At 38.9% G+C, this 25,832-nt stretch overlaps 1 protein-coding gene across 16 annotated transcripts in view; it reads right to left on the reverse strand.

Moving 5' to 3' along the window:
- PCDH15 (protocadherin related 15) overlaps positions 1-25,832 on the reverse strand; it is a 739,593-nt gene that overhangs the window by 242,609 nt on the left and 471,152 nt on the right. For 15 of the 16 annotated variants that reach the window (XM_055322636.1, XM_055322635.1, XM_055322634.1 and 12 more), the window contains 2 exons: positions 17,929-18,008; positions 8,668-8,761 (listed from right to left, as the gene is read on the reverse strand). In XM_055322636.1, the coding sequence (XP_055178611.1) occupies positions 8,668-8,761; positions 17,929-18,008 (174 nt within the window). The remainder of the gene's footprint in view (positions 1-8,667; positions 8,762-17,928; positions 18,009-25,832) is intronic. The other variant, XM_055322630.1, reaches the window with a different exon arrangement.

Consider the following 25,832-nt stretch of genomic DNA (forward strand, 5'->3'; position numbering starts at 1 on the left):
AATTTCCACATTTCTTCCAACAGGGCTACATTGCTTTTATAATAAAAATCAGTGAAACAAATGTTATTTCTCTAAAAGTTGTGTAAGAGTTAAAACCAGTAAAAGGATGTTTTTACAGAAATAAGAGTTCTCCATTTGCCTGAGGGTCAATAAGACATAGAAATTGATAGCCTGAAGTAAAAATCTGAGCAGTCACAGTAGAATTTGCTGACTTTCCTTCAAGTGGTCTGATACTCTTTGTGCCGGCCTGTCCATATTTCCCTGTCACTCTACTATATAGGTTTTCATCATATTCTTTGCAATCCCCATAGCTTGATGCTGTGATGTGGGATGTTTTCAGACTGTTTTGGTGCTCAAAGACCATGGACAGGAGCTGAGTAATGCAGAAGAGAGAAGGATCACCAAGTAATCTGCAAAGTTAAATGATGAGTCCATTGTTTTTGTATTAAGAGGGGCCAAAATCTATGGACCATGTTGACATATTTTTCCACATCTTAGTGACCGTATATGACATGAGGAATACTCATGTATCTTTTTACGGAAGTATTAAGTAATAAACACACATAGAGTAATTTCCAGTTTGTGTTTTTCCTGAAAAGTCATCCAAAGACCATTTGCCACAGAATTATTTGGTTAATCATTAAAAGTGCCCAGGCTACACATTAGACCTATTGACTCTATCATTTAAATCTATTGAAATAGTTGTAGATTTGTTGGTTGTAAAGCACAATCTTGTAGATTTTTTTGATTGGTTCAGAAAGACGGTGACAATGTTTCAATATGGATTTGTGCCCTATAGGATGTCTATGTATCTTATCAGTGACTGATTTTTGGTTGGTTAATGTTGAATACTTAGGACATCAGCTTAGGCCATTTTAAGTAAAATCTATAAAAAGAACAATATGTCAGCGAACACATGTTCAACATTAATTTTAAAAATCAATCTATATTATGCCAACTAAATAAAAAAGATAAGACACCAAACTAATAAACCTAATCAGTGCAAAGCTATCTTTCATTTCATTAAGGGAATTTGCCTTATTGCCTATTTTCTAAAAAGTTGTATCAACTTACAGTTCTACTAGCTGGAAGAACCCGCAGTTTAGTACTACATTTCATAAATTGTTATTTTGGGGATCATTATTTTAAATATAAAATGTCATAGATTTTATCATGGCTAAATCCTCACAATCCAATTAAATTCTCAATAATGCAAGCAGACATTTCTGTTGCAGCAAACAGTTTGAATACACATTTTCATAAACTGGTATTGTCTTGAAATAAAAACACTAATATGGCACCTTTGGTTTGGTATAGTATAAAAAATGTGAGATGTAGAGTCAAAGTAAAAAAATGCAAACATATGTACATTTATCTACACAAATCATTTTTTAGTTCATGAGAACTTTTTTTGAAAGTATTTCATAATCTTCCTTAATTTTATATTATGGACTTTATTGAATCTCTTGAGCTAATTTCTTAAATTTTTGAAAACCTGGGGTACCTGGATGGCTCAGTAGTTGAGCATCTGCCTTTAGCTATGGGTGTGATCCCGGGGTCCTGGGATCCAGCCCTACATCAGGCTCCCTACGAGGAGCCTGCTTCTCCTTCTGCCTATGTCTGCACTTATCTCTCTGTGACCCTCATGAATAAATAAATAAAACCTTTTTTAAAAAATTATTGAAAACCTGGTTTAACAAGAAGTTATTTAGGGTGTTAAAAATGTACTCAATCGGGCAACCTGGGTGGCTCAGCAGTTTAGCGCCGCTTTCAGCCCAGGGTGGGATCATGGAGACCCAGGATGGAGTCCCGCGACAGGCTCCCTGCATGGAGCCTGCTTCTCCCTCTGCCTGTGTCTCTACTTCTCTCTGTGTGTCTCTCATGAATAAATAAATAAAATCTTAAAAAAAATGTACTCATTCTCTAGTTACTGAAGATACAATTATGATGACTTTCCACTGATATAGATCTAAATGAGACTATGTACTTATAAACTGACAAACAGAAAAATGTGCATAATATGTTATATAACTGAGACATAGAGAATGAAATGATGTAGCTTTTTTTTTTGCCAATTTGGAAATGCATCCATAGACACATAAATATACAAAAAGACCCTTTAAACATTTTTATAAACATGTATGTTCAAACTGATGCTTATTAGCACATTTAATTCCTTCTGCTAAAACTGGAGTTTGGAGTCTGGAACAATGAGGGTGTGTTGTTTAGAATTTGACCATCATTGTTTTCATCTAACAGGACAAGGAAAATATATGTACTCTGTAATGGGCATTCTTTTTTGGCTATATTAATCCAAACATTATATTCATAGATACAAATCATTCTGTGGCTACAATATCAAGAGCCAAGCACTTGACTGAGATCATAAAGTTCCTTTGATGACATAGACTGGGTGCCCTTCCTACCAGGAAGGCTCACATGGAGGCTTCTTCCCCTTTTGAGAATGAAAGAATAGAAAATATCTCCCAGAAAAGCAGAACAGGGGATGGCTTCCTATTCTGGATTATGGGGAAGGGAAGGGGGCACAGAGAAGACAGGAGGTGGGATGCAGATCTCCTTCCCTTCATCCCCTCCCCCAACTGTTCTGGGTCACACCTACAGAGAGGAAGCCTGGGAGAAGCACCTTGGGGAAAGTAGTTGATAGCTATTGAGAAAGTAAGAGAACTTCAGGTGAAACAGTGGCTGACTCTTGTGAAACATGGAAACCTCCAGAGAATTTCCATGGCAGTCCCATCTAATAGGACATGGCGGTGACTATGCAGTAGTGACAAAGACAGGTGGCCAAAGAGAGAAGCTTGGTTTCTCTGTGTGTGTGGCTCAGGAATTCTAGAGGCTAAGAGATCACTAATGTGAGCAAGGCCTTGGGTGAGGGCAAAGGACCCTGATGGTCACAGTCAAGTTCTCATCAGTGCTGGGCAGCAACAGATATACCAAATACTCAAAGGAGTCATTAGGGCTCTGGATAGAATTCAAAAGCCAGCAGTTGAGAGGCCAAACCAGACACGCCAGACAAACAGAGACCGGCAGAGATGGAGAACATTCAAGCTGGGTACCCTCCTGCCAACATCAAGAACTAGTAAGCATACCCTGCACCTATACAATTTTAGGATGAGGGTAGGCAAGAGAGGAAGAGCACTATTAGCAGCGTCACTGGTGAGCATATGTTTACCTTGAAAAGAGTGTTTTAAACAGAAAAGGCTGGGATGTTGTTTCAAGAAGTTAAGTGTGACCTGACCCAGTCCAGGTACACAATAGTGTCTAGGCAGTAGAGTGCACTCAGGAAGATTAGATTAGGTATAAAAAAAAGATAAGCTTCTAACTCCATGTATATTTGAGTGCAGTGTGAGGAGAGTATATCCTTTATAAAAAAATATATTGCAATAATATGTCATAAAATATAATTTATTTTATGTAATATAAACATAACAGAGCTAGTAGAACATCATAGATTATGTCACAATTAAAAAAAAAAACTTCTGGAAGATTTACTTCAAAAAACACTAAAATGTCAGTATTTTAATCCCCCCTCAAAAAATAAGAAACATAAATCTATGGTGTTTGAAGAGAATGAACAAGTACCTCATTCTCTTTTAAAATTACACGGGCATTTTTTTTTATGAGTATACACCCAAATAAACCCACTGCAGTTTTGTTTTTTCAAAAACTACCAATATAATTATTCTCTTCTAAAATTTTATTACATGGTCTATATTGAAATTCAGTTATTTGCATTTCCCACACAATTCTTCTTTCACCAAATGTTTCCTATAGTTTGACTAAATAGTTAAATGTTCAACTTCCAGATTCTAAATGCTTATTTATACTATCATGTTTAGAAGACATTCAGAGAATAATGCTAGTTAAAGAGCCAAGCATAGATGCTAAGACTACTGACAATTTGAAATTATAAAACACCCTCGATATTCACTATAAAAGCCATAATGGAGTAAGTCAAGTTAGGAATTCTAGAAAATTTTACAGGAGCAAAAACCGTGATATAATCAAGTCATCATCTATTTCAAGAAGGAAAACAATATTGCTGAACTCATGGAATCTGTTCAGAAATATTCACACTACAGAACATCTTTGCATTTTGAGTTGGAATGTTTGCCCATTGGGAAATGACAACTGATAAATTTCTTAAAAAAAAAAAAAAGAGAGAGAGAAAACCATGAGCACCCTCTGCATATTTACATCTTTCACTGTGATTTGCATATGCATATATTTTGCTGTGCTACTGGTTTACTGACAACCACAATCCATAAGCCCTACTTACTAGGTTAGTAATCTTTCAGCCTGGTGTAGATAATAAAAAATAAGAAGCATGATGCCAAGTGTGGTCTCTGAAAAAGCTCGAGTTCCAGGTAGAAAAGAGGGTGGACTCTCCTGGGATTCTTCTTTGCCCTCTGCTCTTGGCAATGGAGAATAGATGCCTAGAGTGGCATTAGTCATCAGAAACCCATTAGGTAACCATGAAGATGAAAACAAAATGGCAGAGCAGGAAAGAGACAGTGGGCATCCCTGATGAGTTGTCGAAGTCCTGTACATGAGCCCTTTCCTGTCCACCTCTATGTTTCCTTATATTTGAGACCAATAAATCATGCTTCAGTTAAGCTCCTGCTGCTTGGTTTCCTCTTACCTCCAGCCATCTTCCTAAAGGCTCTTGCTACCAGTGATTGATGAAGGAGTTCAGAAAACAACACCCCAAAATATGCCTCTTTGGTATATTGACCCTTTTGAGTTAAAGGCACTTGAAAAACAGCAAATGCAGGAAAAACACTCAGTCCTTCCTTCTTTTTCTTAAAAGCAGGATATTAAATTCCCACGGAAAGATGTACTCCCTGCATCAGAAGGAAGGTAACATTTTTATTATCAACAAGAGCAAGAAGCTGAGACGGAGAGAATTCTATACAAGCAGACCTTGTCCAAATAATTCACACCTCCCTTTAGCTTCCCGACAGAGCTTAGCTGCTTTTCCACACCCGCCTCTCTTCATTTAACCTCCTATTAGAGCAAGCAGGTTTCACCAATTCTTTGGGTCTTCACTTACTTATGGGGGCTCCCACATCCTGTAAAACTTAAATAAATTTGTGTCCTTTCCCCTCTTAATCTCTCGTTGTCACTTTTAATTTTTAGAACCAGTGAGGGACATTAAAGGGTCAAGGGAATTTTTTTCCTCCCTGTTGATCAAACTATATCCACGAACATAATAAAGTTTGCCCACATTTTCCATGAAAATTTTCCAGTAAATTGTATTTTTAGTTCAGATTGGTTAGACTTAGTTTAGATTAGAAGTAAATAATGTTACAAAGAAGCCTCCGAAAAGACGTTGTGTGTGTATTCCTTCAAAAACGCATTTGGGAGCTATTATTATAAATAAGGTGAAATGTAGGTGCTTACAAAAGCAAGTACTATATAAAAGTTTCAAAGTCATTTCAGCTAAAATGTGAAAATATTGGAATAAAACATGGTAGAAGTTTTCTTAGGGAGTTTTCGACTATATTGATTTGCAAGGAATTTCAAGTAAATGTAAATAGCTATGAAAATATAAAGAGTATGAGTTTTTCTGTATTCATGGTAGACAAAGAAATCTCATTATTTATAATAATGAGATATTTAACTTGTTTAGCTTTTTCTTGCTACTATTGACAAAATTGATTTAGAAAAAGGAAAAAAACCCAAGAGCATCAAGTAAAATGTCATCAACTCCGTCTACAAAACATTAGCAATGAGCAATAAATGTTAGTGTTCTTCTCCCCTAAAAACACAGTGTGGGGAAGGGTGGGAGAGGTGGTGTTTCCATGATGAAATTATCAAATCATATCTTCCCAAGTTGTTTCACACAAATTGCTGATAATAATTTTGATTTAAGAAAAATACCTCCACCTGGGATCTGTGCTCCGTAAGTACCTTTCTTGAAAACCACGATCATTAAGATTAAAAGGTTAATTTTCCATAATACTACAAAGGACATAAGATTAAACGTGTAGATAAGAAAAGCACATCACAACATGACACTGTACTGATTGTATTATCATTTTCTCCTTCAGAACATGGAAGCCCATCCCTAAAATTATGTAAATAATGGAATTAGCTGAAGAGGCTTTTATTTGAAATCTAAACATCCCTTTCTCTACTGATATTCTCTATACAAACTTTAGAAAATGAAACATATTTATGGGGACACCTGGGTGGCTCAGTGATTGAGCGTCTGCCTTTGGCTCAGGGTGTGATCCTAGGTGGTGGGATCGAGTCCCACATCGGGCTCCCTGCATGGAGCCTGCTTCTCCCTCTGCCTGTGTCTCCGCCTTTTTCTACGTCTCTCATGAATAAATAAATAAAATCTTAAAAAAAATAAAAATATAAAACATATTTATGTGAGAGGGTCAGAATTTTAAAGCTGAATGAGACCTTACTGATCATAAGATTGTAAACACCTGAGTAGTGGTGGGACCAGAAATGCTAAGTGACTTGGCCAAGGGGCCTGAAATTACCAAGAAAGTAACTGGGGAAAAAAAAATGCTCTAGAAGAAATTAACCCAGAATTTAGTCTCAATTTTTGATGTGGTAAACCCATAATTAGTAGATTGAGACTATGCTGGATATCTTAATATACTCTATTTTTCCCTTCTGTTCTCTTGCCTAAGAAATTATTGTTAAGGGCAGGTTTAAAGGTCTTAGCTAATATCACTGCCATTAATCTCTGATTTGTAATGTGACATCTTCCAAAGCTGCGTATTAGGTTTCCTTTTTTTTTTTTTAAGATTTTATTTATTTATTCATGACAGAGAGAGAGAGAGAGAGAGAGAGAGAGAGAGGCAGAGACACAGGCAGAGGGAGAAGCAGGCTCCATGCAGGGAGCCGGATGTGGGACTCGATCCCAGGACTCCAGGATCATGCCCTGGGCCGAAGGCAGGTGCCAAACCACTAGGCCACTGGGGTTGCCCTGTTTTCTTTCTTTCTTTCTTTTTTAATCTTAATGATTTTTTTCTATCCTAATGACTGACCTGAGTGCTACTCATTTCTTTTCCTTTTCTAATAATACCTCTTCCTCCATACTAAATAATGGCTCCCCAGGACCCTCCTCATTTTCTCCTAGGCAAGTTGCCAGTTAATCTTCCATGTGTCAAATTCTTCTCTTATTTTCTTCTTGAGACTCACACCAACTTCTTTATATATATGTAACACAGGCATACTCCTAATCAGGAATGATGCATATATAAAATCGATCTTGGTTTTATTTTTCTTCATAAATCTAAGTACCTTCTAGTAGCCCCACTAGTGACCCAGATTTTTCTGCATATTTTATTTTCTACATGTAACTAACTGTTTTACCTAATGTTTGAGCAATGCCAAATGGCTTATTATGGGCAGATCATCAAGTTTAATTAATCATCTTTATGTATTTTTCTAACTTTTTTTTTTTTTTTTTTTTTTAAATATTTTTTTTTCTTTATTTATTTATGATAGTCACAGAGAGAGAGAGAGAGAGGCAGAGACACAGGCAGAGGGAGAAGCAGGCTCCATGCCGGGAGCCCGACGTGGGACTCGATCCCGGGGCTCCAGGATCGCGCCCTGGGCCAAAGGCAGGCGCCAAACCGCTGCGCCACCCAGGGATCCCTTTTTCTAACTTTTAATTAAAGTAATAAAACTGTACAGGTAGCAAGCTTATATGTTTTTATCATGATAAGATTTTCTGAGCAATACTTCTCAAAGATATGCCCCCAGTAAATCTATCATAGAGATCAAACAGGTCATCTTAAGTCAAGCGGAGCCATGTTGCTCTTTTAATTGAGTGAGCCTTGCCTATGCTCCTGAAGTGAATTTGAAACTACTTCCAGAGGACAGTGGGTTGGTCTATAAGCATGTGACTAAAGAAAAAATTACTTTGTGTCATACAAGACACAAAAACCCAAAACCAAAACAGTCTAAGGACCTGTTACCAACAATTGATATATCATAATGTTAAAAAAATTAGAACAGTAGTGGTTGTAAGCAAGTTGGTTTAAAGAATACAGTTCAATGATTTTAAAACACTCCAGAATGACCAAACAGTTGATTTATTCTTAAAAGCGATTTTTAGGTGCAGAGAAAACAAAACTTATCCTCTTTGGTATGATGGGCCCATTTAAACCACTCCAATCAGCAAGGATTAGTCAGGATCCTGAATGCTGCTTACAAACAACGTGCAGAATCCATCAACGTGGCTTTCTAAGAGCTTCAAGACATGTATCCACACCCCTCTTCCAACCCCCTCAAAAAAATGACATTAAAGGGAGCAGATTCCAAACAGAGGAAAACTGCCAGGACACATTTCTGAGTGCCATGCTCATGATGACCACCATGGAATGCGTTTTAGACCATTAGATTTCATTTTTTCCCCCTTAAGTTGGGTAAGAATGCCAATGGCAGGTACATACTCTGTCAAGGTGAGAAGTTCCAACACTGTGACAGGTTCAGAGCATGGGTCCCACTCTTAAAAGAGCCCATTAGAGACAAGAGCACTTCTCCAAGTATTAAGGAGCTGCTCCGGGTGCAAAGAGATGACTTCCCAGACTCAGGATCGTGATGCATTGTGATGCATCAGGCTACAGGCTCTCTTGCTCCCACACCGTTCTTGCCACCTGTCCCCAGGCTGGTACTCACCCCATCGGGCCTGCCATCCGAAGCAGTGACGATCAGGATGTAGCGATCGGTGCTTTCCCTGTCCAGGGCTTTCCCTAAGGTTAGAATCCCAGTACTAGTAACAAAGAAAACAAACAAACAGATGAGACACACAAAGATCCTAAGTCACAGGGAGTCTTCCTCCCATTGGGAACTACTTTCCACGGGTTCTTCCCTGTCGGCAAATGTCGCCTGAATATTTAAGATGCAGGAATCTAGGATTCATGTGGAAAATTGAAAAAAAAAAAAAAAAAAAAAAGCTTTTAAGGCTGTTGAGCTTCTTAGCAACAATGAAAAACTGCCAAACTGAAGGAGATAACCCAGCTGATTCTCCAGACTCCAAGAGAAAAATAAAACAGTGCTTGATTCATTCCGGGAAGAAAGATATCTATCTTGTTTATGATTATTTCAAAGGTAAAAGACTCTTAATCTTTAGCTGTTTCATATTCCTTTGAATCAAGGAATGGTTTCTTAGAACTCAAACTCATAAATATCAACATTCCCATCCATGGCCACTTATGTGTCCATTACTGGAAATGCAAACATCTGAATTCCACCTTTGACAAACACTAACAATTAACATCTATCTCATCCTTCTTTTCTCATTTTGAAACAATTGAGGCTCACTGTAGACAATCAGAAAATATGCAGTGGAATACTACAACTTTCATAGGTATTGGGGTTCTTTTTGTAATATTTGTTTTTATTCTCTATAATGATCATTTCTAAATACGTTTTTTTCCAGAGAGGAATCAGACTGCAGAGTTTACATTCTTCTTAAGAAAATGTAATTTTATGAGCCTTCACTCATTTTAGGATTTATAAAAGCAAATTTTTTTGTCAGATACACCAACAATTTTAGAGTTTAGTTGTTCCTTTGAAATTTAGATGCTGCTTAATTTTATTATGTATAATGGGAGATGAATAGCCTTTGGACAAATTCTCATAATTAGAATATTTTAATACTACTTCTTGCCCTTTCGTTGTTTAAAACAAATGCCTCGGGATCCCTGGGTGGCGCAGCGGTTTGGCGCCTGCCTTTGGCCCAGGGCGCGATCCTGGAGACCCGGGATCGAAGCCCACGTCGGGCTCCCGGTGCTTGGAGCCTGCTTCTCCCTCTGCATGTGTCTCTGCCTCTCTCTCTCTCTCTCTCTCTCTCTCTGTGACTATCATAAATAAATAAAAAAAATTAAAAATAAATAAAAACAAATTAAAAAATGCCTCCAAATATTTAAGACTTTATTCTGCAATGTAATTTGTTTTATAGCGGTTTGGTCACTTACAATGTTCTTTAAAGCAAGTTCCACATTTATGTCTTAGATACTACAATCTGATGCTGTACTTGACATTTTAATAAAGTCCTAACAAGCATCTATTGTAGAGGACAGGTTATATTAATATAATAAAACACGAAAATATTTATTCAATCATAAAACCTATCTATTTCTGAGTGATAGAAGGCTTTCACATTTTAATCCAAGTGTTTTATTGTTATAGTGGAATTTAAGCCATTCATATCACACATGGTAGTTGGGTAAAGAGAGTCAACACCAATGAATCAAAGTCAGAGTTACAGTTTTATTGTGTTATTGTTGATCAGATGGACTTTGAAAAGCTCTAAACATGTGGTATAACTATGAAAACTAAGTCCACTACTTGAACAGTTTTTAAATGCTTTGTCAAAATAACTGAAAATCAAGCCCCATAGTAGTTCATAACAATGGCTTTTGGAGTAACTTCCCACACTGCAGGTGGTTCTGATAATCTCAATGTAAAATGACTTCAAGAGAAAACTAAGACATTTATTGCTTCTGAGATGTATTCACAAGCTATTTAAGAAAAGGAAGAAGGGCACCAGGGTGGTTCAGTCGGTAAAGCGTCTCCCTTCGGCTCAGGTCATGATCCAGGGTCCTGGGATCAAGCCCCAGTTTGGACTCCCTGCTCAGTGGCAAGTCTGCTTCTCCATCTCCCTCTCCCTCTGTGATCTCTCTGGCTCTCACTCTCTCTCAAACAAATAACATCTTGTTAAAAAAGAAAAGCAAAAAAAAAGAGAAAAGGAAGGAAACCTGAAAACCTAGCCATAGTACAATGAAAGAAAAAAGAAAACTGAGTTACTGCTTTCCATTTTCTCCCCTTAGTTTAAGGTTCAAACATCAATATTCTATTCCATACATTAAACTAGAAAATCTCTAGAACTTTATACAGTATTCCCATATTATACATAAACAGCTAGTTTTTAATGGTCAGGTGATTATTATGGAGATATCCCTTCTCTTGAGATGGTGTGTGCCTTGTGTCCCAGAACAATAGGCAGTTGGACAGGATATTTGGGAGATGGAAAAGGAGAGAAAGAATAGGTCATATTTTGTGGGTTTTATAGACTAGTGGATGGGTACACACAAGCACACTTTCCTGAAATTTCTGAAATAACTAGCAAAGGTGAAATTTCTGAAATAACTACCAGCCGGCTGGAAGCTATAGAGCAGGACACCCTGGGCAGGCTTTAGGAATGCAGGAATTCTTGTAAGTTCACATAATAAAAATACATAAGAATAGTTTCTTTAAAACATCAACAATAGTGTTCCTTATATCTTACATGATTGAAAATGTATCTCACAGGAGTCACATCAGTGGTCTTGAATACGGCAGTCAGCCTTCCCAGGGTGACACTCTGGTCCCCATTTCTAGTGGGAGCAGAACTATCCTTATTCATAAATAATTCTGTTTGCTGGTCTGGAGGAATAATGCATGCTGCTTGTCTTTATTTTTGCCTAACTCAGAACTCACTGGATGCAGGGAAGCAGTTTTTTTTTTTTTTGTTTTGTTTTTGTTTTTGTTTTTGTTTTCCCTGGAACTCACTGGAAGGCATGAAATAACCTGTAGTCACCTGAGGCGAAAGATTACAGCTGAGGTGTACCCTAGTGCACTGGAAGCCTGGAAGGAAAAGATGGGCAGAAAGTTTCTTGGGAAATCAGGGCATATAAAAGCACCCATGTATCCTCGGGAATGGAATAAAATTGAAAATCCAGAGATAAATCTATATATCTGTGGCCAATTGGTTTTAAACATGGATGCTGAGATCATTCAATTGGGAAAGAATTTTCTCTTCAACAAATGGGGCAGGGGCAACTGGAGATGTACATGCGAAAGAATGAAATTGGGCTGTTTGACTACACCATCTACAGAAATTAATTCAAAATAGATCAACCATCTAAACCTAAGTACGGAGACCATGAGACTCTTAGGCAAAAAACTTGAGGATAAATCTTCATGATCTTGGATTTGACAACGGATTCTTAAATATGACACTAAAAGCATGAGCAGCAAAATAAAAAAAAAATAGGTATACTAGATTTCACCAACATCAAGAATTTTTGGCATCATAAACAAAGTTGAAAAAAACCCTAGAAAATGGGAGAAACTATTTGCAAATCATATATCTGATAAGAGACTGGCTCCCCAAATGTGTCAGGGACTCTTAAAACCCAATAACAAAAATACAAATGACCCAATTAAAACTTAGTCAAAGGACTTGAACAGATATTTCTCCGAAGAAGATAAATACATGACAAACAAGTCCAAGAAAATATTACTCAATGCCATTAGTAGTCACAGAAATAAAAATCAAAGCTACAATAAATACCATTTTACATCTACTAGAATGGAAATAATTAACAAAAGACAACACATGGGAAAAAACCACATTGACAAGGTTATACAGAACTGGAACCTGTGTACATGGCTGATGGAAACAGAAAGTGGTCCAATCTCTGTGGAAAAGAGCCTGGCAGTTCCTCAAAAAGTAAACATAAAATGACAATATGACCCAGGAATCCCAATTATGCAAATATACATGAAAGAATGGAAAACAGAATCTTGAATACATGCACATATGTGTTCACGGCCGCAGTAGTCACAGGAGCCAAGGCACCGGAAAACAGCCCAAATGTCCATCAATGTATGAATGGAGAAACAGATTGTATCATGCAAACAACATGATAGTAGGCACGCATCAACAGGAATGAAGTATTGAGATTTGCTCAACATGGCTGAACTTCCAAACATTAGGCTAAGTGAAAAATGTCTGACACGAAAGGCTCCATGTTACATTCTTCCATTTATATGAAAAATGGCCAACTGGTCAACCCACAGACACAGAACCTAAATTGGTGGTTGCCAGGGCTGAGAGGAGAGGTGACTGGGGAGCAGCTGCTTATTGGGTCAGGTCTCCCTTTGGAGGGATAAAGATACTCTGGAACTAGATATAGTGGTAGTTGTACAACCCAGCGGGCCTGCTCAGTACCACCGAGTTGTTCACTGTGAAATTGTTAATGTTACGCTACGTGACTTTCACTTCAATCATATTAATTGGATTACATGGAATTCCCTCACCAAACCTGAAGGCTATCTTTCTGAAAAGTACTGTGCTGAACAAAATCAAGCTTTTGTAGACAATGGGGTGCTTTGCCTAACCCTAAAAATGGGTGTTCAGAAGTTGTTGAGGCCATGTAACTAAAACATGGTACAGGGGGATCTCCTTCCACATAAACCAGTCTGCTGGCACTTAAAATCTGATGCTCCAAGCAGTCATTTTTTTTTTTCCCAAATTGCATGATGGATTAGGAAATATTGGGGCAGCAACATTGTGGGCTGACAGAAATTACCCCACAGCTCTCACGTTCTGTATCCGAGGCCTCCTTTAAACATTTGCAATATATTCCACCGGCTGTGATTTAATATCATTTATCCTTACAAGTGTCTTGAGTCTTTGAGAGATTTCCTGTGCTGCCGGTGGGCATCACATTACAGGCCTCATGATGATATTTAGAGGCTGGAGTGTCCTTGAAGATGTGTGATGTGGTGTTTGGTGTGAAACAGTGATTGGCAGGGAGCAAACATAGGCCCCCACAGAAGAGGCCGGAGTTGGGCTGAATTCAGAAAAGCAGACGGTGGTGGCAGGAGCTACCATGAGCCAGCGAAGGACATGAGGAAGTGCTTCCATTCAGATGTGTATTTTGAGAGAAGGGGAGACAGAAAAGCAAGTGCATATCCTTTTCTTCAATGTTACATAATCTTCAATGTAGTTGCAAAGTTCACACTGACGTGTAACAGATAATAAGCTTTAAAATTGGTGTCAAAATGAATTTAGTCATGTAGGGAAAAAAAAATAAAATGTCAGTGAAGATAAAAAGAAAGCTTTTCCCCTAAAATTCTAACAAAGGCCAGATAGAACTTGGAGGTTTCTTCTGCTTAGCGTTTTTGCCTCTCCGTGTTATACACGATTCCATCTACACAAAGTCCTCACCTTCCTGCTATAACTGATGTAGATATTTGGCCATCACACTAGAAATGAAGTGTTCTTTATATCTTGTTCAAATGCTTACTTATCTGTGAATGTTTGATTAATAAATAGTTGCTGGGTCACATGCAACTCTCAACAAAGATACTATGAAAAGTTATTAAAATAATAGAATGCGTTACAGAACCTCATAGATCTGGTCATTTAACACGTGGTGAGGAATGACTCATTTGTAGGAACAAATCCTTTTCTTGAAAGAGTGAGTTTCTTTCGTGGCAATGTGACTAATCCAATACACTAATATTAGATAAAAATCCAGCATCTCGTAAATACATACTATCATTGAAATGATTATTTATTACTACTGATTGTTTTAAGGGTTTATGAAAACATTTGGCCTATTTTTATTTCAACAGAACGAGGTAGACTAATGGTAGGATTATGATGATTAGTGCTAAAATTTGTATCATAGCATAAAGTAATATAGTATTTAAAGTGAACAATGAACATGTACTTTTTTTGTTGTTGTTTTGAGAAGGAAAGCGTAACCAGAAACATTATGTGTATAGATTATAGTGTCTGCTAAGGTAGACCATTCTTTCCTTTCTATTATTCTCTAAAAGGGTACCTGAAGTATTCAAATTCTTAAAACTTACATAGAAGCAGTGGTGCAAAAGTGCACAGGTAGCCCAGAAGTTTCGAGAGGGAAGGGATTAAAATTTCAATTTTTCCCACATTTTTCAAATGTGTGGAAATACATTGGTCATGGTCTAGGGTAGCCTGCAAATATATAACAACAGCAACAGCAATGAAGTGGCTGAAGTAAACTGACCATAGGATAGAAAGCACTGGACCCGCTGTCTGGGACCCCAAACCAAGGATGATCATTGAAAGAGACCCTGAGAAGGTCACAAGGACGTGTCCTGCTCTAGCTGTCCCAGAAGCATTTCACACTTAAGGAGATTGGCCTTAAGTGTCTGTGAGTTGATGAAGGAGCTGTAGTGTTAGGAACCGGGGTCAGTGTAGACAACAGGGATGCCGGGTTGACATCTTTTATACCTTAAAGAATCTCTATAACCTACTTAGGTGTTTCTTTGGTTTCAAAAACAGAGATGAGAGAAAAAAGGAGAGAAATCCTTGCTAGGGTAGCAACACGAGGGGAGAATTTCTTTGGTAAAATTAGTGGCTCATCAGATTTCACAGCCAGCCTTCGAAAATTGTTCAGACTCGGGGGAAAAGCAGATAGACAGGAATGGAAATCCTTAATAGAGCATAGGGTTGGGCCTCCTGCTTGCTCTGGCAGGGGAGAGGTTCACTGCTGTCTTTTTCAAACACAACTTTATTGACATATAAGTCACATAGGATCAAACTCAGCCATTTGGAGGGTGCCATTCAATGACTTTTGGTATATTCGTGGAGTTGTCGAATGTTACCACAATAAGTTCTGGAATATGTTCATCACTCTTAGCATCACCCAGTGGCAGTCACTCCCTGTTCGCTCCCACTCCCTAACCCCAGGTGACCACTCATCTACTTCCTTTGTCGCTATAGATTTGCCTGTTCTGGATGTTTCGCACAAACGGAATCATACCGTGTGTGGTCCTATGTGAATGACTTTCCACTCAGCATAATGTTTGCAAGGTCCATCCGTGTTCTGACAGGTGTTGGTGACGATGTTCTCCTTTATTGACAAGGTTCTCCATTGTATGGGCCAACATTCTGTTGATCCACCACGTCTATAGATGGATGTGGAATTGTTTCCATATGTTGCAAATAATTCCACTGTGTACACTCTTGTACAACTCTTTCTGGGGATGTATGTTTTCATTTCTTGAGTAGATACAGATAGAATTACCAGGTTATAGGGTAACTCTCCATCTCACAGTTAGAAGAAATCACATATTGTTCTCCAAAGAACACACTGACCTTACTTCCCTTCAGAAATAGATGAAGACTGATATCTCACCCATGATTCTTTTTTTTTCCCTTCCTTTTTCATTACAGACATTCTAAGTAGGTGAGAAGCAGCATCTCATGATTTTCATTTGCATTTTCCCAGATGGCTCGTGATCACAAGTGCATCTCCAAATGCTATTGGCCACGTATATCGCGTCTTTGGAGAAATGTCCATTCAAATTCCTGTCCATTTTTTATTTGGATTATTTCTCTGTTTACTTTGGTGTTGTAATGGTTCTTTGCAAATTCTAGATATTTGTAGGTCCTTTATCATCTACATAATTTAAGCGTATGTTCTCTCAGGCTGGGGTGGTCTTCACTTATTTGATACTGTCCATTGAAGCATATATTTTCCAAATTTTGAATGAGGCCCAACTTACCCGTCTTCTGGGCTTTTGTGTCATATCTAGGAAAGCACTGCTTAGTTCCCATCTTGAAGATTTACTTCTGTATTTTATCTTAGAAGTTACATACTCTGATCTCTGGTCTATGATCCACTTTAATTTTTGCTAATGCTGTGAGGCAAAGATCCAACTTCATTCCTTTGTACACAGCCCCAAATTTCATTTACTGTAAAGGTTATTCTTTCCTGGTTGGATTGTCTTGGCTGTTTTTTTTTTTTTGGGGGGGGGGTTGATTGACCACAAATGTTATAATCTGGTTATTTCTGGACTCTTACCTTTATCATGGTGATCTATAATATACTCTTATACTCTTATACCAGTACCATGCAGTCATGATTGCTGTTAAAGTGTCCCTTTAAAAAATTTTATTTCTTTCAGGATGATTATAAATCATAGCTAACTTAGATTTGTATTTATCTATAGGAGAAAATTCTGAATAGTTAAGCCTTTCCATTTTTTTTTAAAGATTCTATTTATTCATTAGAGACACAAAGAGAGGGAGAGACACAGGCAGAGGGAGAAGCAGGCTCTCTGTGGGAAGCCCAATTTGGGACTCGATCCCAGGATCCCGGGATCACGACCCGAGCCACAGGCAGATGCTCAACCATAGAGCCACCCAGATCCCCCGACCTTTCCATTTTTTTAAATGGAAGTTTATTCATTTGTGAAATCAAAAAGTCTGAGCAATACTGTTTCCAGGAAAACTAACTCATGGTTGGAACAACCTAGTCAATGTGAAATTACAGGTGTTCCTCCCAAGACCAGCGACCATCTATGGTTCCCTGGAATTGACATCATGCACACATGTTCCCGAGACGAAAGCAGTGTCTGATTCCTTTGTGAAAATTCTCACGTTATAATCATGGTCCACGTTGAGTTTTCCATTCTTTTAGGGAGGAGAGCCACTTGTGGCTGCTCAGAGTCAGAGTCCGAGACATAGGACCAGCCACAGGTGACCGCGGCACTGGTACATGGCTCTTACAGAAGGGAAGCCAGTGACCCCTCTGAAACCTCAGCGCCTCTTTCAGGGGCTCCTGCCTTCCTCCTGGGGGTGACTGCTTTTTTCTCTGCCACCCTGGGAGGGGAGTGGAGCCACAGTGATAGAGACCCCCAAAGGCTGGGCAGGGACAGGAGATGCTTGTGTGCTAAGTTTTTTCAGAATACACCTACACGACTCAAAAGCCAAATGGTAGACTTTGTTGGTACTTTAAATATGTCTGAATTATGCTTTGTCTTACAAAACTCTCTTTGAATGAACAATTTAGCGCCACATTACTCTTAGCAGAAAGGCCTTTGTTATTATGAGTACCTGGCAACTTTAAAGGGATCTAATTAATCCCAGTCTACAAATAAAGTGTTTCCACCTCAGTGGATTTTACCTAGTAAAAATGTTTAAAATAAATAGTCTCCTGGGTAAGATTTCTGAATTCAGAATTATCCCCCGCCCCCAGATCTCATTAGCATTGTTAGAGAAAAATAAAAAAGTAAAATAAAACTACAAACAGCTGAAAGCCTCTGATTAGAAGTCTGTTCCCCTGCTACCAGGAATAAATAAAATCAATGCTGAGATCATTTGTAACTTACGTTTCTGAAAGATTAAAAACTCGTTGAGGGTCTCCATTCTCAATGGCATACATTATCGGGTCACCCTCTCGATCAGTTGCCTTCAGAGAGAAAACATGATTGAATTATTGAGTCATGGACACAGCTCCTGGTTGGTACCCTGTAACACAGGAGCGGGAAACCAACAGCGCAGAACATCCACGAGACACCTAGACACACGAGGGATAAGAAGATGTGCCAATGGCAAGGGGTAAAATTCAGAATTTCCTATCACCCCAGCATGTCTGTCATTTCCTCTCCTCTGAAGGTGGTGACAGTGAGTAAGAGGAATATCGTCCTAATGTGCACATAATCTTACCTGGTGCAGAAATAGAGTGATGTTTCATGTATTTAATTTTTACACGAGTGTATCTCTACAGTTGAAACAGATGTGTTAGACTGTGTCCATGTTTACACATGTTTACGTTGTGTAGTCCACTGGTTCCCTTTTCTGCTGGGAATATGTCAAGTCAGGAGGCTTCATGGTTTAAGAATCCTGAATCTGGAGCCGGGGCACCTGAATTCGAAACTGGCTCCGTGTACTATACGTGTGATTATTTTTCAACGTCTGAATTTGGAAATGAGAACGATAACAATACAGAAAAGTCAATCAACACTGAGAGGTTTAGCTGAAATGACTGGTGTCCAGGCACACAGGCTAACATCTGATGCGTTGAAGGTTTCCCATAAATTCTTCTCTCTCCTTCACCCAAGTCGGAGGAGACAGGGCCAACAGCTTCTGACTTGGAGGTACACATTCCCAACCCTGCCTTTTCCTCTGAATTTCAGCATAATCTGTGGCCTCCTTGAGCACCCAGCTGGATGAGGGACAAGCATCCCCAACTGAAAATGTTCAAACCCCCAAATCCTGCTGTCTCTCCATCCTCCACCCTCAAGATAACTACAGGCTGGTGCTTTCAGTCTCCATCACATCATAGTGACCCCTGCACACCTCTGTTTGCTCAGCCTCATATCCTGACTGTTCATTCCTATTCTCCTGTGTGCCCCCCATCAGCAGATCCCACTGGGCCGACCCTTCAACCATCTGCAGTTATGTGCTTATGTCTGAGCTCCATCCCTATCACATCTTCTCCATGGGTCACGGGAATATGTCTTCCTGGTGGCCCTGCAGTCAAATTTAAGTGAGCAAGGTGACCACTTCCTTCAGGCCTACCTCTTATTTTTTTTTTTTTTTGAGTCAAGCTTTTACATTATTACAGATACACAGTCACTAAAAGGCAATGAAATAGTAAACTACCCAGGGTAATATCTTGAAGCATTGCATTTATATCTAAATCTGACATTTTAAATTTCGTTGAATTCCTTATCATAGAAATCCAAGATTTATAGAGTAAGAAACAAAATATTTTTTAAAACAGTCTCAATGGAATTGAGAGTAGATGCTTCATAAATATCAAGCGATATCATCCTCTTATTTTCTGTTCTTTGCCAGGCAAGTATTAGCCAAAAAGATGAAACAGAACTGCAAATAATGACACAGGTAGGGATCCCTGGGTGGCGCAGCGGTTTGGCGCCTGCCTTTGGCCCAGGGCGCGATCCTGGAGACCCGGGATCGAATCCCACGTCGGGCTCTCTGCATGGAGCCCGCTTCTCCCTCTGTCTGTGTCTCTGCCTCTCTGTCTCTCTCTCTCTCTGTGACTATCATGAATAAATAAATAAAAAAAAATGACACAGGTAACTTTCTGAAGAAACACAGAACTATGCTATGTTAGTGAGACAGGGAGATTGAAGGACTCCATAAAAATCTGCTTTTTGCTCATTTTCTGGCTTCTATTCTTCCTAGGACCTGCACCCCACCTTATACATGCCATGCAGGATGTCCTCCTTGTAAGGGGCAAGGAATTAATGATTTCTTTGGACCTGTCTAGCACAACATATAACATGTAAGGAGTGACTGGGCAAGAATGACCAGATGAGGTCATCCTGTGTATATACCCGACCACCCCACTAGACATCTCAACCCCAAGACCCTTGGATCCAAGGAATGTGACTTATGGAGGACACCTGGGCACCTGTTTTTGCTCTGACCCATCCCTGAATACCCTAGAGGACACGACAAGCACACTAGACCCTGAATAAAGATGAGACTCTCTCTCCTTTCCTTTTTGTGTCTTCCAGACACTGTCTGGACCTGCACACTCTCTGTATCTTCAATAAACTCTGCTCTCACCTCCTGCTGGCTCGCATTTGATTTCCATCCTGCGCACAGCCAGGGGCCCTGTTGGTTGGTCCCGTGGGAGCCCCTCTGGGTCCTCGGTCCTGGCCTACCTATGTCATTAAGAGACTGCCTGTTAGCACTGAAAAGCTCATACTACACTTTTTTTTTTTCTGTTTTTCTCTTTCAGTCATTTTTCCCTGTCATACTGTTACAGATATTACCAATTTCTTTTTGTTTGTTCACTGGCATGTGGTAGTGGTTATTTTCTGAAAGATGGCTGATGGTCTTGTATTTTCATAAGAGCCAAAAGAACTGGATTCTGGAGCACGATAGCTCTGTGTAAATAATGCTAAGTCCAGATTAATGTTAACCTTTCTTCTAATGGATTGGATCTATTCTAATACTTGTTACTGTTGCTGTGGGATGAGAACACTGTGAACGCTGTGCCATCTTATGTATTTAAGTCATTATGTTGTTATGTTCCTAAAATAATGAGGGAGAAATTCCTAGAGGATTTTCAATTTTTCTTTTTTCTTTTTTTTTTTTTTTTGATTTTCAATTTTTCATCCACATTAATTACTTTCAATTCCTGAGATACCTTGAAATACTTCTTTCCGTTTTCTTTGACCATTTAAATACCTCTGGCTTTTAAGAGATGGGAGGGGCAGGAATGTGCCTACTTCATTCTCATGTGGGGTTGCACCCATATGGAAACCTCGACTCAGGCCCAGGATTTGAAAGGAAATCCTTATTTGATTGTTTTGTTTCTTTCACTCTTTTAGCCAGTCCTCTGTGGTTGTTTGAGGATCTGTGGCCAGTGGTGTAGTAAGTAGTGAGGATTCATCATTTCTCAGTCAACCAAGGGAGGGGGAATGGTGCTATCTGGATTAGAGCTCTGAAATCTATCCAATACATGTGTTAGCACTTGTGTAAGTACTGTGTGTCTCTACTTGTCGATATTGAAGGAGAGAAATTATTTCAAGTTTTAAAATTTATTTTAGAGAGAGACTACGAGTGGGGTAAGTGTGGAGGGAGAGGGAGACATGGAAACTCAAGCAGACTCCCCGCTGAGCACAGAGCCCAACACAGGGCTTGATCTCAGGACCCAGATATCATGACCTTAGCCGAAATCAGGAGTCGAGCACTCAACTGATGAGCCACCCAGGTGGCCCCAGAAGAGAAACTGTTTAAAGGAAGAAATAACACATAAGGGCAATAACTAGAAAAATCAGAAAAAAAAAAAATGATTCTTAGAGTATCTAGATTTGATCATGTGAATATTTCTGACCTAAAATACATTTCTAAAAGCATTTTAATAGCTTTTTTTTCCCAGGGGTGCCTGGATGGCTCAGTTGGTGATGTGTCTGCCTTCGGCTGAGGGCATGACCTCAGGGTCCTGGGATGGAGCCCCATGTTGGGGTCCCTGATCAGAGGAGAGTCTGCTTCTCCCTCTCCCTCTGCCCTTCCCCTGCTACTTATGTGCTCTCTCTCTCTCAAATAAAATATTTAAAGGATAAAAACAATAAAAATATACAGTTTTTTTCTACATATGAGTCTAGCCAGTCATCTCTAAATGATGGGAAGAAATTCAAATATGATCGAATCCTTGAGTTAGAATTTATTGACTCCTTACTGTGTGTCAGGAACAATATTTTCATCGTTGTCTCATTTATTTTTTAAAGATTTATTTTTATTTATTTATGATAGACAGAGAGAGAGAGAGAGAGAGAGAGATTGAGAGAGAGGCAGAGACACAGGCAGAGGGAGAAGCAGGCTCCATGCCGGGAGCCCAACGTGGGACTCGATCCCGGGACTCCAGGATCCGCCCTGGGCCAAAGGCAGGTGCGAAACCGCTGAGCCACCCAGGATTCCCCTCGTTGTCTCATTTAAACCTCACAGTAACGATATAGTAAATGGGAAACGCAAAGGACATCAATTAGAGGAGTCTTTCTGTCACCACTCCAGTTACACTTCTCTATAATTTACTTAATTGAAAGATACATTTTTTTTAAAATTTGGAGATTATAGTAACTTTCATCTTAAAAAAAAGCAGAGAGTAGTGTGAATGTCTTCCATAAGAGAAGAGAAAGGCATTCCTCATCCTTTATGCAAATAGAATTTCTATGCCTTTATTTCTGATCAGTCAAGTCCAATCTGAGCCCGCTGTGCAAGGTCTGCAAAAGTATGGGAGCAGGGGTCTTCTGGGGCTTCCTGGGTGGCCTGGAGCCAGCCACCTGGGCTGCAGCCCTGGCTATACCCTCTCCTCCTAGGCAAGGTGTCTCAGCACAACATGAAGCTAACAGCAGTATCAATAATGGTTATTAATCATCTGCACTGTGTTCATAAGCACTAGGGCTTCCACACACACAAAATTCTGTGAGCAACACAGACGAGAAATTCTCCCTTTGTGCAACTCACACCATAGTAGGGGGAGACAGAGACAAAGCAAAATAATTCATGAAACTAGAGCTTTCAGGTCTCTATAAGTGCTACTAATATCTAAAATAATCAGGGAGGACACTCAGGGAGGGACAGGGAGGGCTTGCAGTCATATGTAGGTTGTCAGAAAGCTATCAGGAAAATGTGAAAATTTGCAAGCATTTGTGGAGGGCGAGAACGAGCAAGTCATGTAGGGAGGGACATTTTGGGAGAGGGCACAGGGAAAGAACAGTTGGCTCCTGTTTTCTTTGGCCTCCAGTAAACAAGTTGAGGTTAAACACCTCAGGTTAAATAACTGAACAATGCTCACATTGCACAGCTAGCAAGTGATGGAATTCAGTCACTGGTCTGGTGATAGAGGTTGAACAACACAATGAGCTACGATATAGCTAATTGTCCTTTATTTTTTGCTTGCAGGTCAAAGAATATCTTTACTTTTATTTTTTTTTCTTTAATTTTATTTAAATTCAATTTGCCAACCTAGAGTCTCTTTGAAGATCAAGGCCACCACTATTTCTAGTCTGCTCAACCAGATAACTTTGCTGCGTATAATTCAGGTCTCCCATTTGTCAGAAGTACCAATAGGGACACAAAGGTATTTATCTCAATAAGCGCGGTGCTTAGACACTGGAAAAAAAGGAATTTGGAAAAAGAAAACAAATCTTCTCTAAACTAATATTCCATTCATGTTAAAGACGAATGCAGCCATCAAATACCATCTGGTAGAGTGCACTTTATGCACACAGAATGATTCTGCACATTTCACAGGACATTAAGACAAAGTACCTGCCCCGAGGGGTTCTAAAATAGATAAAAATCAACAGATTTAGATGATCTTTTCTTTTTCTCACTTAGGCAAACGAGTTCTGATTTATGCCATTAAACTACTTGACAGCAAGAACTGAGGTTTTCAGTTCAATACAGCAGTTTTTCCAAAAATGTGTATGTGGGCACTCCTGGTGTGAAACTGCTAGCCCTTTGACAAAATGTTAATGTTTATCAATCTTTTTTGATGAATAATTCAGGCTTTTCATGTCAAGAAGCGCTGTTTTGTCATTTACGATCCTGATATAAAATTTCCTTTTTTGAAATAAGTTCATTGACGTAATGTCCGAGTATTCAATTTTCTAAAAAAAAAAAAAGTTTGATAAATAATATGCAGCGTAAAATAGCTAAACCTTGGAGATACAGCTAACGTAGCATGCTCGGGTGATTCACGAGCGCAACTTAAGACATTCCATCCTGTCCAGCCATTAACTGTATTTCTCACTGCCCTCATTCTCTCTTGAAACCATTTTCATCACGTTTCCAATTCTCCCAGGACTACTGTACTGAAACTGCTCCTTCAAATATCCCCAATAAATTCCATATTAGTAAAACCACTGATCAATTCACAGTTATTCTGTTTCTTGGTTTTGTTTGCTTGTTTTTAACAAGATCTCTCAGTGGCATTAGATATAAGTGATCTCTCCCTTCCCTTTAATACACATTTTCCCCTAAGGCAACTTCAAGACCTGTCCTCTTTTGGGTCACCATTCCTGATCCTTCTCATTTCCTTGGCACCTTAAAATCAGTCTTTGGATGTCTTCTACATCAGCTCCCTTAAGAAGCTCATCCAACTTCAATATTCTAAGTAGAGCATAAATGCTCAAGACCCCGAATGTATATTTCTAGCCCAAATTTCTTCCCCCTACTCAGTAGCTTTAATTAGATGTCACAAGACATTTCAAGTTTAATATGTCTAAAATTGAATTATTCTTCCTCTGACATCCTTTTCATTCTGGCTAATGGAAATTCAATCCTGCCATTTGCTCGGGCTTATCTCAGTAGCCATTCTTCACTTGTCTTCTGTCCCAAATCTAATCACCAACAAATCTTCTAGTGTCTACCCACTAAATATAACAAGGTGGAAACCACCTCTCATCATTTCCAGGAATACCACTCCAGGCTCATCTGGACTACTGATATAGCACCCTAACTAATTTGCTCAATTTCTCACATCCTCAAAAGAGAATCCATTTGATCCTTTTAAATATTGTTTATTCATGTCACTGCTCTATGCAAACTCTTCCATTACTACACGATTTCACTGAGAGTAGATATCTCCACACATCTCTGGTTCCTGGGTGCCTTCATTTCTACAGATTTCCTCTTATCTTACTCTGTTCCTGTCGCACTAGTGTTTCATTGTTCCTGAAACACACCAGTCAGGCCTCAACTTCAGAACACTAGATACCCACAGCACTCATCTTCCCACCTTCTTTATTTTTTTTGCTAGTGTCACCTTAGCAAAATCATCACTGATCAAATTGTCATCCTCCATATATTCCTGTCCATTTTTCCTCATGTACATTTCCACATAGCATTTATTACCTCCTAAAATTTTATATAACTCACATATATTTTGTTAATTGTTCTTTTTCTTACTAGAATGTAAGAAAGATTGCTTGTCTGCTTTGTTACTTGTGTGCTTTAGTATTTACAGTTTGCGTTTGCCTTTGCATTTCCTATGGCTGAGAGGGTAAGTTTAGTGAAAGAAATATAGGGATCCAGTTTTGTTTTGTACTTCAATCAACTATATTAAAAAACAAAAAAACAAAAGTACTTTGATTTTCATATTACATACTCCACATTTGTCTGTCTCAGTGTCTTCCAGACTTAGAAAAGAGCTTGTGACAGAACAATGACACTCTTTTACTACTGCCTATTGGTGGCTACTAATAATTTCCAAGGATAATCTAATTATTGTAGAAAGATAGTTGGTTCCTGTCAATTCTCAACACTCAAGATTTGGTAATAAACTGAATAGATACAATTCAGAAACAATATTTTTGATGCCAACATAGCTAAACAAAATGATTCTTGTTCAGTTTTAAATAAATTGAAGTGTGTGTGTGTGTGTGTGTGTGTGTGTGTGTGTGTGTGTGTTTTCAGGCCTATGGATATTTGAAGACCTACAAAACCCCTCCTTAAACTGTTGCATATTAGTTCAAGGGTTTCTCAAGCCCTCCCTCACAGTCTATGTACTAGTTCCCAGACTTGAGCACATTAAAACTAGATTTTCAAAATAGTGGAGTTAATAGAGCCAGGCCAACTGAATGGAGTAAGTATGCAGCTAATGGTCTGACGGTACTGAGGGAAAAAGACAGAAAAATCTACTTTTAAAAAAGAACATAGGGATCAATAAACAGGGATCCATTAAGCCTCACATACCACAATACGACCTGTTGGTATAAATATAGAATCTAATTTAGAAACTAATAGTCAC

This window comes from Nyctereutes procyonoides, unplaced genomic scaffold, assembly GCF_905146905.1.
Source record: "Nyctereutes procyonoides isolate TBG_1078 unplaced genomic scaffold, NYPRO_anot_genome, whole genome shotgun sequence".
In the NCBI taxonomy this organism is placed as follows: Eukaryota; Metazoa; Chordata; class Mammalia; order Carnivora; family Canidae; genus Nyctereutes; species Nyctereutes procyonoides.